We start from the raw sequence: 15,070 nt of genomic DNA, 5'->3' as shown, positions 1-15,070 counted from the left end.
AAATCTTTATATTTGATAGGTTTATTTTTAATACTCGTTTATTTTATTAAAATTACAAACAAATGGTCTAATAATAAATTATATTGCAGTTAATAATTTACATACGAAATATTTGAAGATTAATCTTTATTCGATATTGATACTCAAGCTTTGCATGAAGAATAAGCACGAAGGAGGGTGCACGTGAGGATTTTTTATTCCGTAAGGGTGATAACGTCTTTTACTTGATTTTAAAAGAAAAAGTAGACTTTTGTCAATGGGTTCTATTTTTTTGGTGTATCAAGGAAATCTAGGGTTTCGTCCTGCTCCTCTGTCTATCGTAGAATACGCCTGTGAAATTTAGTAAAATTTTCTTCAATTCGATTGCTGAATAGATATTATCTTCAGGAAATTTCAGTGTTTGGTTTTGATTCGGGTTCATGGTTCTCTGTATAGCTCGAACTCGACCCTTTGGACGTCTTAAGGGAATCGTTTGATTTTTCTGGGTTTTAATGGTGATCTCACTGATTGTTTGCTATATTTTCTCTGGTGCATATTTGTTCTGGGATGCTCAAATTGCTGTTCCTCTATGCTGATTTTATGGATCTGTCGTTGAATCCAAGAACTATAGTGATCTTACAGTTTATGAATCTGTACACAGGCTTGCTGGGCTTGCTTTCATGTTTTCATCGAGTATCCTCTTACAGATCCTGGTACGTTTGAAATCTCAGTCTAGTCATCAAGCTGTGATGAAACTATCATGTTGCTCCAACGTGCTTGGTCGAACAAAGTACAAACGTCTATAACTCTGCTTTCTTCTTCCATCGAAAAGAATAATATTATACACTAACCATCTATAAAATTGGTTTATCTTTGTGATTTCTTGTTGTACCTTCAACCTCCTTTTTCTTCCCGGCTGCTGGTAACAAGGAAGATCTGTGATGATCTTAGTCCTTTCTACGAGTGGTGGAGACTCTTTCTGCAGGAAATTATGGAAAAACTGAACCTTTCGTGTGTTTTATAGTTTTAGCTTCTCTTTCCCGTGTGTAGCCATACGATTGGTTCTTGTTCGGTCTTTTTTGGTTCAAGTTAACTACAAGAAGCAAGGATCTGATGTGCTTTTCTGACAAGTTTAGGAAATCAGGTCAAAGTTCCTCCATATCGTGTGAGTGAGCGAACAAACCATAATGCTATGAGTTTGAGTTTGATAATAGGTTCGTTTCTATTGGCAGGCTTGTGCAATATACGGTAATTGGTGGTCGATGCCCATGCCTTGTTTGTTCTTTGGAGGAGGTTCCACCCAATTCCTGATTAGCCGAGATGGTGGAGGGTAAGTACCTTTTGCCTTCATTATTGCTTGTACTATGTAATATGGAGATATGTTTCCTGGTCAAATCTATTGTGAGGTGAGGCCTAAGATCTAAAGAGACGATAATATCCCACTTTATCTCAGATCCGCGTCGAACTCAGAGGAAGTGAAATTTAAAATTCTAAAAACACCCTTTATTTTTATAATAAACAATTAACAGACTCTACCTATCAGGCTATCTCCTCTCCTCGCATATCTCTCTGCCGCAGAACGCTTCTGGTTCTTCGACCAAAGAAAAAACCTCTCCTTTATCCCTTTCATCATCTCCTCATCCATAAGGCGTTTTGTTGGGGATCTTCCGTTTTCTGTCGACCAGATCCGGATAACCTAGCCACGAGTTAGCAGATCTGCACGACATGTCTGTAAGGTAAATTCATATCTGTTTTTGCAAATCTTGATTCTTAGACCAAAGAAAAAACCTATCCTTTATCCCTTTCTTCCTTGCGCTCGGAGCTCTGCTGGGGATCTTTTGTTTTAGGGGTTTCTGTCGATCAGATCCGGATAACCTGGCCATCGGTATCTGTCTGTAAGGTAAATTCATATTCTGTTATCACAAATCTTGATTTTTAGTCCAAAGAAAAAACATTTCTCCATCTCCCCTCAGAGCTCTACTGGGTATCGATAATCAGTGACTCATTGGGCTTCCCTTAGTTCAATATTGTTTTTTGAAAATGAGTCGCCACCTCTCCCAGGATATCGTCGGTACTGTTCACTTCCCCACCGTTCTTGAAACTCGTTGTTCGATCGCAAAAGACCAAACTCATCGTCGACAGTCCGAGTTTTCGGTTCAGATTGCTCGATTGCGACGAATTTGAAAATCTTGCTCGCCTATCTTCTTAAAAAAACATACATCTCTAACTTTTAATTTCGTAGTAAATATAGGATGATCCTGTTGTGGTAAGGAACTAGGACGTGTTTCCTACCACGGGTTAACCCTTCCTGCGCTCTATGTTTTGTTCTCAGCCCGGGTCCTTGTACGTGAAGCTGTCAAGTCCATACGAGGATACCGTTTCAGTTTTTTTTAATCGTTCCTTGTGTCTATCTTTTCTAAGAGTCGGGTTCTCAGAGTGGGCTCATCGTCACTAGACAGTAGCCACACCTTGATAAAAAAAAGTAGGTGCAGGTAGTCCGCATTCCTATATTGGCTAATGGTATGCAATTTCCTATTTGAGAATTTATAAAGTTTTTTCGTATCTATACGCATGGGACGTGGCCAAGAAACCTACACTCCAGCAATCTGACATAATGACAATGATCCCAATAGAAGCGAAGAAATAACACAAGGTTTCTGCAAAACAATTTTCTAATTTTTATTTTTTGGTTTTGGGTCTTCTTTTTATATATAAAGAAAACAACTGAAAAGTGAAAACATATCACGTAATTGTCATAAAAATAAGGAAGAAAATGAAGTAAGTGTAAAAGGTCATGCTCTATAACTGCAGATTTAGTTTTCTGTCGAAACGTTCGGTCCTATCGTCCGGTTTCTTGGCGATCTACATCACATAACAAATCTATAACTGCACATACATACAGTATATTTAACATAATAACAGACAATATTTTTTTCCAACTTCCTCTATATCTTTTTTGCTTGTAGCGCCTTCATTATTGCTCCCACCTGCAGCGAGTCTGGTTTTCCCTTCATCTTCGAACGCTTCACATAAACTCAGACCCAGAAAAGTGTATCACAAAATCAATTGTAACCCAAGAATCTAAACAAGTACACCGACAATATTTGCATGATTTCAATCTGTTACCAATTTTATTTTGTCTCATGCGCCTTTTCCAATCCCACGGCTTCTCGAAATTTGTAGAATTCCACAATTCAAGACCCTTTTTAAGCGTTTCCTCTTACCACTATTTTTACATTAAAAATACGCTTTAATTTTACAAATTTTAATGGTCGTAACAAATTGACACGACTATCTATACCTTGCCAAATGTGTTTATTCTATTATCATAAGCTTCGTAATAATATGTGAATCCCTTTTGATACATTATTTGTTGCATTATTAAACCATCAAATTTATCATCAGAGTAGTGATTATAGTTAATATATAATAATTGTAGACACCTGTACAAAATTTCCACATCTATTATGAGTTTTTTAAACCAATCTTTTTCTTAACTAAAACCCTTAATTTTTTCTCATCAACGATTCGAATCAGTGCATCTTTTGCCTCTTCATCGAATGACATCCCGTGCTTTGGAGCATCTATTCCCCTGCTCAATTTGCATATCATATTCGTATTTTGTTTTTGGAACAAACAATTTGTTTCATAAACAAAACGAGACAAAAACACTTATTGTAACCTAATATCGCATCTCTGGGTAAGGATATAATCGCACTCTTATCAGATATCATCCTGAAAGAATAAAAACTCATAGATGTTTAGTAAGATACTGTGCTTATTTTAAATAAATATTCAATTCATCTGAAACCTTTTTGTTTAAGAAATTCTTTTTTTTTCCGGTTAAAATACTTGGATATATGAGTCTGGGATATCTGATAGTACATCACGATATTTTTCTTTATCAACCCAAACATTTATGTCGTCACCGTCATACACAGAATATTTGTCAATCTGATATATTTTAACTAAGTTACTAATTAAATGATAAAACGAAAAAACTAATTGATTTAAAAAGTTTATAACCCAACAAGTTTCAAATTCATATAAAACTTTAATATTTGTAATTTTGGAGTTTCAAATAACAGTACGGAGTACATGGAAAAATGAGAATCTCTCATAAATAAAAATGAGAATCTCTATTAGGCTTCGTTATTTATAATAGAGATTCTCATTTTTTTCATGTATTTCGCTTTGTTGTTGGGAGTTCCAAAATTACAAATATTGAAGTTCTATATAAATTTTAAACTTGTTGAATTAGAAACTTTTTAAATCAATTAATTTTTTTTCGTTTTATCGTATAATTAGCAACTTAGTTAATTCATGATATATCAGGTTGACAAATATTCTGTGTCTGACGACAACGATATAAATGTTTGGGCTGATGAAGAAAAATATCGTGATATACTATAAAAAGTGAGACGCGCGGCGCGTGCATGACAACAAGTTCATCTATTCACGGATTTTAACTGAAAAAAGAGAATTTCTTAAACAAAATGGTTTCAGGTGAGTTGAATATTTATTTAAACTAAGCTCAGTACCTTACTAAACATCTATAAGTTTTGATTCTTTCATGAATCCTTACTCAGAGATGCGAAATTAGGTTACAATAAGTGTTTTTGTCTCGTTTTGTTTATGAAACAAATTGTTTATTCCAAAAACAAAATATAAATTTCGTATGCAAATAGAGCAGAGAAATAGATGCTCTACAGTCCGAGATACCATTCGATGAAGAGGCAAATGATGCGTTGATTCGAAACGTTGATGAGAAAAAAATTAAGGGTTTTAGTCTATGAAAAAGATTGATTTAAAAAATTCGTGACAGATATGTATAACGATAAAAATTTTGTTTAGGCATCTACAATTATTATATGTTAACTATAATAACTTTTCTGTGATAATAAGTTTGATGGTTTAATAATGTAGCAAATAATTATTCAAAAATTATTCACATATTATTACGAAACTTATGACAATAGAATGAGCACATTTAGAAAGGTATAGATAGTCATGTCAATTTGTTACGACCATTAAAATTTATAAAATTAAAACGTTTTTAATGTAAAGACAGTGGTCAAGAGAAACGCTAAAAAAATGTCTTGGATGTGAAATTATTCAGATGTCGAGAAATCGTGGGATTAGAAAAGACGCATGAGACAAAATAAGATCGGTAACAGATTGGAATCATGCAAATATTGTCGGTGTTGTAAACAAAAAAGGTATAGAGAGGAAGTTGAAAAAAAAAATTTTGTTTGTTATTATGTTTCATATATTGTGTGTATATGCAGTTATAGGTTTGTTATCTGATGTAGATCGCCAATAACCGAACAATAGAACTGACCGTTTCGACAGAGAAAACCCAAATCTGCATGATCTTTTGCATTTACTCCATTTTCTTCCTTGTTTGTATGACAACTACGTGTTGAGTTTTCTCTTTTCAGTTGTTTCCTTTATTTATAAAAAGAAGACCCAAAACCATAAAATAACAATCAGAGAATTGTTTTGCAGAAACCTTGCAAATGGGAAGACGTCTTTGGATTTCTTAGCGAGGACTTTCAAGTATATCAATCTCCCGTTTGTGTTGTTAAATTATTGTCTCAGCCTTACAATGTGTTGTTCATCCTGCCTCCGTTGTGATGTTATTGGTATTTGCTTGGGGTACCACCAATTCTATATAAGAAAAACTAAAAAATATTTTCTCTATTGCCCTCATCTTTTGAAAATGGATTTACTTCTGCTCAAGTGTATTGGATCCCATCTTGTTACAGATTGAGAATGCCCTAGGAATTATTTAAGTGGTTACTATTAACGACAAGGGTGAACTCCTTGTGGGAACTCCAACCAAGCGGTTTGTAGACGCTCAAACACAAAGGAGATGGAAATGGCACCGTGCAAGATTGTTAAAGCTCAAAATGGTGATGTCTGGGTCGAAGTAAAAGTACTCTCCTTGCCAGATTGGAGCTTTTTTGCTCGCGCAAATGGATAAATACCTTTAAACACTTTTCGAGAGTGTTACTGTTAAGGTTTCAGGTTGTTTCAAGGATGCACAATCGAAGTAACCTTCTACATTGATCTCTGGGGCAATTTTACTGTCTTTGCCATAGACGAAGCCACTGGGAAAGACACGGAGTTGGACTTTCTGACCGACAATGGCCCTTTAATGTCTACAATATTGAGAAGTGGTTGAGCAAGTACAGAGAGAAAATACGTACCGAGATTGCGACAGAGATTGAAACCGTTGTCACAATTTAGGAGAGCCAATTAGTTGTTTTGCTATGGAGCCTCTGATTCTCTACTCACGGGTGACAAGCCACGGGATTGCGAAAAGAGTCTCTGTAAGTGCTTGGGTAAGTCCAAAGCTGCAATAGAGGCTCTTTGGAATATAGGCCAACACATGTCTGAAGGATCTTCCTCCGGAGGGAGTGACTTGGGTACCACCAATTCTATGGAAGAACGGGTAAAAAAAAACTTTCTCTATTGCCCTCATTTTTTGGATTTCAGTTTACTTGTTCAAGTGTATTGAATCCCATCTTGTATTGTAGAGTGAGAATGTCCAAGGAACTCTTTAAGAGGTTGGTATTAACGACGAGGGTGAGTTCCCTGTGGGAACCTCGACCAAACGGTTTGAAGGTTCTCAGACAGAAATGGAGATGGAAATGGTACCGCGCATCATTGTTCAAGCTGCAGATGGCAATGTTTAGGCCAAAGCAAACAGGCAACAGTATTTTTCTAGGCAAAAGCACACCTTGGAAAAACTTTGACCGAAGCTAACTTCCGTCGTTTTGGTAATTTACTAGACGCACCACTCAAAGTATCCTTGTCCATTTTTCCCCATGATGGCGTAGTTACTGTCTCGACCGAAGAGATACTACCCTACTGGAAAAAGCTTAGGAGAGCGGCAGAAGAGGACGGGGAGATCATAGCCGAAATGGATGCGGCAATAGAGGCTAAAAATAAGACCTCTTCTCATTAAATTAAGCGACACTACCCACATGTCTGTGGTCGAGTGGTATCTGGACTGGAAGTGAGGGTGTTCCTCCTCCAGGTCAGGGGTTCGAATCCAGACATGCGGGAAGAGAGAGGCATAGCCAAAGACTGTGTGTTCAAATGCTGCTACCGGACCCAGAGAGATGTAGGTTGGACCGAAGATCCAAATGAACTTCCTGTTTTGATAAAAAAAAAAAAAAAAAATTAAGCGACACTAGTGTGTGTATATATATATATGACTTTTTTAATTTTTTTAAATAGTTAACGTGATGAGTTTGGTTTTTATATTACATTCGCTTCGATTTAATTATTTTATTTTGGTTCAGATTATGTTTTTATTAGTAGTGATTTTTCTAAGAAGGTTTTAATTAATTTATTTATTTTTTATTTAGTTCGGTTTGATTCAAATTCAGTTTTTCGTGTTTAAAAAATCACAATCATCCGGTTTTTATATAGGATTTAATTTTATTATTGTTATTTTTTAATCGGTTTAACTTTTCGGTTAATGATTAAAGTGGTCACACACTGTTTTTTGGCAAAACGTTAGAAAAGTAAAGACGATAGGGTTTTGTACTCAGAAGTGTGAAAAATGTGTAAATTGTTATTACAAATTGACGACATGGACCATTATCATATTAAATAGTGATAATCCAAAAAAAAAAATCTAACTTTACAATTTTGACTGAAAAAATATTAAACTTTTGTTTTGGTTAAAAAACATTAAATTTTTTAAACGAGTTTAAAAAATACTAAAGTTTTTAAATTATCCAAAAAAAATAGTTTTTAAATGATCCAAAAAAATATATAATCTTTTATGCGATTGTTAAAAAATACTAATTTTTTTAAAATGATTAAAAAATACATAAACTATATATAATTGTCAAAAAAAATAACTATACTCAGTTTGTTATAGACTATATATAATTGTCAAGAAAAAATAACTATACTCAGTTTGTTTATTTTGACAATCATAAAATAATTACGTATTTTTTTGATAAATTTAAAAGTTTAATATTTATTTAACAAAATAAAAAATTTAGTATTTTTTTGTCAAAATTGGAAAGTTCAGTTTTTTTTAAGTTTTCATATTAAATATTAACAAGATTAAGTTTTTTTTATTCAACCAAAAAACAAGATTAAGTTTTTTATTTGACATTTTTCCAGTATTATCGTAACATAACATGGGCCTTTTCCTGAACCCATAGGATTTAACGATAGAGAGTCAGACAAGTAGAACAACCATCACCGTCACATGAAGAGCTTATGGGCTTTTATGGTTTGGGCCATTAACAATTAACAAAAACGCCCATTAAACATGAATAATTGGAGTCCAACATGGCAACATCCAGCCATATGGGCCATTATCCTTGTGTTGCCGCGTGTCACTTCCACATTCATGTATTTCATTACACATCGATAACCATCATCATCACCATACCATAACATATACATATCGTATGTATGTACACATTTTCCATGAAAAGTCCCAAGCTCAAAACAATATGAAAAAAAAAACCAACGGAAGGAATTTTTAGAGTTTTTTGAAATTTAAAAATAAAAAATAATCAATCAAATTTTTATAAATTTAGTTTTTCTAAAATTTTGAAAATAATTGAATAAAAAATCAATTAAAAATCAAATACTTTGATTTGTAAATATTACAAAAGACAAAAGCAAAAAATCAAATTAAAAACCAAAAATAAAAAACTTTAAAAAAAATCAAAATAAAAATTCAGGAGAAGAAGATAAGACATTTGTGGAGAAGTTGCGCCAAAATATGATCCAACGGCCGAGATTCACCGACCACTCATCCATCTTTCTGATTCTAATCCATCTGTACATAAAATAAAACCAGAGAAACGAGAGAGAGAGAGAGAGAGAGGTTCAAATGGCGTCGTCGATCGTGATAAGCTTCGCTCCGGCGACGGTGAGGGTAAAAGCGACGGCGGCGAAGGGAGCAGCGTCGGTAGCGAAGGAGGAGAAGGGTTTTATCGATTGGTTGCTGGGGAATTTGACGAAACAAGATCAGTTCTACGAGACGGATCCCATCCTTAAGAAGGTCGACGGCGGCGACAAGAACTCGGTGGCGGTGCCGCCGAAGAAGAACGGTGGCTTCGGTGGGCTCTTCGCCAAGAAATGACAGCCCGTTGAATTCTATCCATGTTCTGTCCCTTTTGCTTTAAATGATCAAAATTATTCCTTCATGATGCAATATCATCCATTTCGTTTCATTTCAATTTGGTTCAGCTGACACATTATCATCTCTACATGCATACAAGCAGTTTGAACATTTGATTTGTGTGTCTCATAATATAGGAAACCCATTGTTTATTCAATACAAGAACTTGAGATCCTGCGATTACGGGGGAGAAAGGGAGAGAGTCAAAAGGGTTTGTAATAATATCATCAGTTGAATCTTCTACAAACCCCATGTTACAAGAGTGAACACATTGAAAAAGCCGAGGGCTGGACCACCGTTATATATGTAGGCTCTTATATATATGCATCTGAATCAATAGATACAATTTTGCCAATTACACTCAAAAAGTTCTTACAAATATTCCAACCCATCAAGCAAAAGAGCTCCTTCTACACGTGTTATTTCGACGGTATAACCCTGGCTGGCCGCAACCAAAAAAACAAAGAGCAGCATGGCCCGAGCCGAGATACAGAAATGCACGAGGATGATAAAGGGGGGCTTAGCTCGTGCCATTGACAAAGAGAGCAAGTTCCTTTGGGGCCACTACCATATCCAACCATTCCTGCAGTTCTTCTCCTTCCACTTTCTCTCTCTCTGAACCCACCACCCAATTCGTCTTTCGGTTAGATCCAATCCAAAACTCGAAAAAAAATGACCTTGGTACAGTGTCCAGGAGATGCATTACCTTCTAGTCGAGCCCCGAGCCCTTCCAGTGCATCTGGATTAGCTCGTACCACACACCGTGCAGCATCCAAGGCAGCTTGCAGTAATTTTGTCACCTCACTTTGAACAAGATCGACCAGTTGTCCCTGTGAATGAATGAATGAAACATAAAGGGTAAGCCTTTTTTTTCTTTTCTTTTTTCCATTTCGGGCAAGTGCATTGGCAGAGTGAATTTAGTTACCTGATCTCTTCCAAAGGCTGAGCCCTCGGAATCTTCAATCCCGCCACCAGAAAGTGTGGACAGAGACACGGGGCCGATTTTCTGGTTCAGACCATATTCAGCTACCGCCTTGTACGCCATGTCAGTTGCCCGTCTAATATCGTCAAGTGCACCTGTCGAAACACGCCCTGAGTAAACAACTTCTTCTGCTGCACGTCCTCCGAGAAGGGTAACCAAACGGCCACGTAGTTCGTCAACGAAGAGCAGATATCTGTCTTCACTGGTTGGAGGAATGTATGTAAAGCCCAATGCCCCTCCGGATCTCGGCAATATGCTTAGTTTCTAAAAAACCCACAAACAAGCAAACACAAACACAAGGTCAATTTATCATGTACAAAAAACAGTAACTATCACTCACGAGAAAGGAGATAGGTGTTTCGCTCTTGTCTTCACGAAAACAAATCATAGATCGTCTGATACAATATGTCATGGATGTGTAATGAATCAAAGAGCCTAGAGAGACGTAATCAGCATATCCAAAATCTGAGTTTACATATATAGAATCATTGTTTACCTCCACACGTGGCTGCCCAGAAAGAAGATTTGCAACGGCTGTGCCGACAACAGCATGCCCAGCTTCATGTCTTGCAACCACGGCCTTCTCACCGCCTTGTAACTTAGCAGTTTTCTTCTCTATGCCCTGGAATATGTACACTGCACACTTAGCTCCATGAAAGAAAAGAAAGATGTATCCTTTTGTGCGCTCAAATTGAACCAGAAAAAGGAGAGAGAGACAAACAGCTATAGACCGCTCCACAGCCTGAACAAAGTCTATTTTCTCAACAGTCGTCTTGCTCTTCCTTCCGGCCAGCAAAGCGGCTTCATTTACCAGGTTTCCAAGGTCTGCCCTGCAAAACCAGAACACAAAATTTTCACGACAATACAACACGTAAAACAGATCACGGAAAAAGGCTTCTGGCTGAGGAACAGTAGAAAGTATACCCGGTGAAACCGGTGGTCGTTGAGGCGATATCGCCAAGATTGACATCATCTCCTAGAGGAAGCTCCTTCTTTGAAACATGCACTTTCAAAATGGCTTCTCTTCCAGTTCTGTCAGGTGTTTCCACCTGAAAGTTATGTCGGGCAAAAATCTGATAGATTCCTTTGCTCAAACTGCCTGATAATCTAACAATAAGTCGGGAAGAATCATTCTACCAACCAAAACAACACGATCGAATCTCCCGGGACGACGCAAGGCGGGGTCTAAGACATCGGCTCGATTCGTAGCTCCAAGAACAATAACAGAAGAGCTACTGTCAAAACCATCCATCTCCTGCAACCCGTTATTGCATGCAACTAATGTAAATGACCCATACTAAGCATGTTTCTTAAGCAGGATATATGTATGATCACAAACTTACAGTGAGCAACTGATTCAGAGTTTGCTCTCTCTCATCATTGCTGACAATTCTGAATTTGCCGTCACGGCTTTTTGCCACAGCATCAATCTGTGGCAATGAAACAACAACCAAGTTTGCTAAGATGTTCAAACATAAAAAGCGCAGTAGGCAACCGGCATTGGCCACATGTTCTAACCTCGTCAATAAATATAATCGACGGAGCCTCCTTCTTGGCCCGCGCAAAAAGCTCTCTTACACGTGAGGCACCCATGCCGACATATAACTCTACAAACTCACTCGCGGAACAGCTTATGAAAGGAACCTCGGCTTCCCCAGCAACAGCCTTTGCGAGAAGGGTCTTCCCTGTTCCAGGAAGACCAACCTACAAAAGCAGGAGGCAAAGAGCTCTGGTCACAAAAGGTCAGCCGTAAACTATATATCAGAAAGGATGAAATTGCACATGCTAAATCATCAATTTAGATGATTAACTTACCAATAGGACACCACGAGGCGGACGAGCACCAAGACGGGTATACCTATCCGGATTCCTGAGAAATTCCTGCAGCAGTGTAGAGATACCAGACTGAGAATAAAAGCAACTACAGAGAGGTTTAAATGATCTATCAGATAGGCGAGACATGACATATCTAAGGATTGAATATCGTACCACAATCTCTTCCAGCTCCTCCTTCGCTTCATCAACACCCGCAACGTCTGAAAACGTGATCGTTTCACCTTGCCCGGAAACCTTGCCCCCAACTGGACCACCAGACTTGCGGGTCCTAAGCTGGCCAGTGGTAGTCTGCATATATACTCTCAACTTTTCTAAAGATACACTAGCATTTTGCCTAAATTGAAACAAGCGCAAGACAATATAAAGCAGATGCAAACCTGGGAAAAGCTAACAGGGAATCGGTGGAGAAGCCCTGCAAGCACCGCAATGTAGAAAAGAACTATCTGCAAAAAATTTATTTTCAGTTAAAGTGCTTCACAAACAGTTGAAAATGACGCAACTTGAACAAGCCAGACCCCTGAAAAGAGCCAAACTTTATAGAACATTTCCCCATCTGATTTTATTGTTAAAGCACCAACCATTACAATGCAAACCCATCATCACAAACGAGTTGCATACTGGTTAACTACAATGGCCTTACCAATCCAGAGTTGAAAAAGCCACCAGAGCGCTTATCTGGTGACCCGAATTCAACGTTATTCTCGAGCATCTTCTCGTATGGCGTTTTGATGTCGCTCGGCCTCATGGTGGAATATACAATTCTCTTGGTCGGAGCCACACTTCTTAAGAGAGATTCTGATGACTCCGGAAGCCTACTAGGCTCACTCTCTTGCCAATCTCCTTCATCTTTCAACTTAAACAGGATATGAACTCCATCAACCTTCACCTTCTGCACCTGATTACTGTTAATTCTGCTCAGAAAGTCACTGTACGGTACGCTCACGAAGGTCGTCTGGCTCCGGGGCTCCGACCCGGGTAACGGAATTCCGGGTCGCAACAATCGCGTCACAAACACGACGATGCCCAATTGTAATAGCAAAACCCCAATCTCCTGAGCCTTGAGTATGGGTTGCCGCTGCCATTTCTTCCCCTTTGACCACCATAGCTCAGCTTTCTCTTGCTTCTCTCTCTTCCGCTTCGACGACGACGAACCCGAATTCGCCGGAGAATTCTGATCTCCTTCACCATCACTACTCGAAGTAGCATTCTGATTGCTCTCTTGACAGTTCACAACGGTCCTTCTCTCCTCCACCCGTCTCTTCTTCCCCGAAAACCCTTCCCAGAGACTAAACCTACCCGGGAGTGTCGATACTGTAACCGGTTTCTTATGCAGAGGGAGCGGGATTGAATTGGAAACAAGGCGGTTCGGATTATGGCGAAAAACCACAGACCGATCGTAGAAAACGCTCGAAGCATTCGAGTACAAGAGACTGCAACTCGAGCAGGTGGAGAATCCGAACCTATCGCGGATACCTGGTTGTAGGAATTCGACTGTAGACATCCTTCGAAACCCTAGGAATTGCGGAGAATCAAACGGGGCGTATCTCGCATTTGTTCTTCCATTTTATATCCATATGGATATCTATCTCTCTGTCTGGTTTGGACAAGAAGAGAGGAGTAAGAGAAGACGCGGAGAATGCAGGGAAGCGAGTCTTCGAATTTGGACCGTTCGATTGAACTTCGATATCGATTTTACGCCGTTCAAATTCTGGACTTTGGCTCCACGGAGTACCGGCCAGTGGAGGAATCCAGTGTTTTGCGGAGTATGGTTAAACATAAACGTGGTCATATATTACTGGTGAATTGGATTGTATTATGTGGCTACCACAAGGCATATGGGCCCCACATCTGATTATTTTTTTGGGGATTGGGTAGGCCCTATGATAAATTTATCAATTTACCTTTGGATATGATATGAGCACAAGAAAAATGAACCTAATTGGCCAATTGAAATTTAACCATTTCCTTATTTATTCTGTTGAATTAAATTTCTGTAAATTGTATTTTTTTTCTAATTAACCGACTAACACCCGTTTTGTGTTTTGTCGTTATCTTTGTTCTTCTTAAGAGTCGCAGGGAAAATAAAATTAGGGCTTTTATTTTGGGTTTTTGGCTTTAGTTTTTGGTTTTTAGTTTTTAGTTTTTGGTTTTTGGCTTTTGAATTTTATAATATTTGAAAACTCAAAAAAAGTAGCTTTTGGTTTTTCATTGATTTTTTCACTAAAATGGTTTTCCAACTTTTTAGGAAAAGTAATTTTGTAAAAACTTAAATGTTGTTTTTTTTTGTTTTTGGATTCTAAAATCTCCAAAAACTCCTCCCATTCAAGGCCTAGATAACATTTGAAACCTTTTGACATGTTAGACAAGACAACATTTCTGGTTCCGTAGCCACGGGTGCTTTGTGTTAGGGTTGGACGTTTTTTTACTGTAATCTAGAATCGAATCTTATTAAATCAAAAAATACGATATCGTTTTCGAAACGAATGGTCAAAATTTTTAAATAGTATTTTTTAAAAAAACTAAATTTTCAAAATTAAATCAAATCAAAACGAATTTTAAAACCCCTAAAAAACCGAAAATTTGTTAAGAACATCTAAAATCTTTTTAATAAAAACCGTATCGAAACCGGATTGAACCAAATATAAAATAATAACCGATTGGTACATATTTTTGTTTTGTAAAACTAAAAAACCGAACCTAATAATTTAAAAAATAAATCCAAACTAAATACCAAAACGGTCACTTCTACTTTATTTAGGTCAAAATATGCAAAGTTCACCATATATATATATATATATATACACCAAAGGGAGATGGATAATTTACTGGGTATAGATGGATACATTTTGGATGGAATATATTTAAATGCCACCATTAGTTGGATTTGGAAAAATCAAAATAAGTACCTCAATTTTATAAAATATATTAAATAAATACCTAAATTTTTAATTTAATCTAATTGATATATCAAATGTTAAAATATTTCAAATTGATATCTCAATTATTGAAATATTTTAAATAGATATATCTCAACTCACGAAATTGAAAGCAATTTACAATTTCAATTCGTTTTTCATATTGTAATAATATCTAATATATGCATTGTC

General features: G+C 37.1%; 1 protein-coding gene and 1 long non-coding RNA gene across 14 annotated transcripts; one reads left to right on the top strand and one right to left on the bottom strand.

Moving 5' to 3' along the window:
• The first annotated feature begins 272 nt into the window (after positions 1-272).
• On the top strand, positions 273-7,176 carry LOC104814907. Of its 13 annotated transcripts, XR_772011.2 has the most exons (9): positions 283-342; positions 436-1,123; positions 1,212-1,309; positions 1,523-1,715; positions 1,802-1,879; positions 2,312-2,461; positions 2,567-2,632; positions 5,488-6,436; positions 6,522-7,164. It is a non-coding gene; the product is annotated as an uncharacterized LOC104814907 (long non-coding RNA). The 13 variants fall into 13 exon arrangements; XR_002024256.1 differs by having other exon boundaries at positions 273-1,123; positions 2,312-2,471; positions 6,522-7,172; XR_772001.2 differs by having other exon boundaries at positions 273-1,123; positions 1,827-1,879; positions 6,522-7,171.
• Positions 7,177-8,831: 1,655 nt separating this feature from the next.
• On the bottom strand, positions 8,832-13,574 carry LOC104814906 (ATP-dependent zinc metalloprotease FTSH 7, chloroplastic-like). The gene is made up of 13 exons (XM_010543142.1): positions 12,604-13,574; positions 12,341-12,406; positions 12,117-12,251; positions 11,943-12,008; positions 11,646-11,831; positions 11,471-11,557; positions 11,269-11,382; positions 11,052-11,176; positions 10,849-10,957; positions 10,624-10,749; positions 10,071-10,391; positions 9,852-9,975; positions 8,832-9,760 (listed from the first exon to the last, which is right to left on the bottom strand). The coding sequence occupies exons 1-13, from the start codon at positions 13,462-13,464 to the stop codon at positions 9,666-9,668; spliced, it is 2,415 nt and encodes an 804-aa protein (XP_010541444.1). The 5' UTR covers positions 13,465-13,574; the 3' UTR covers positions 8,832-9,665.
• Between the last annotated feature and the right edge of the window lie 1,496 nt (positions 13,575-15,070).

The sequence above is a fragment of the Tarenaya hassleriana genome, unplaced genomic scaffold (genome assembly GCF_000463585.1).
Source record: "Tarenaya hassleriana unplaced genomic scaffold, ASM46358v1 Cleome22, whole genome shotgun sequence".
NCBI lineage: Eukaryota > Viridiplantae > Streptophyta > Magnoliopsida > Brassicales > Cleomaceae > Tarenaya > Tarenaya hassleriana.
Note: the sequence above shows the minus strand (reverse complement) of the source record. Positions and strands in the feature narration are given on the sequence as shown.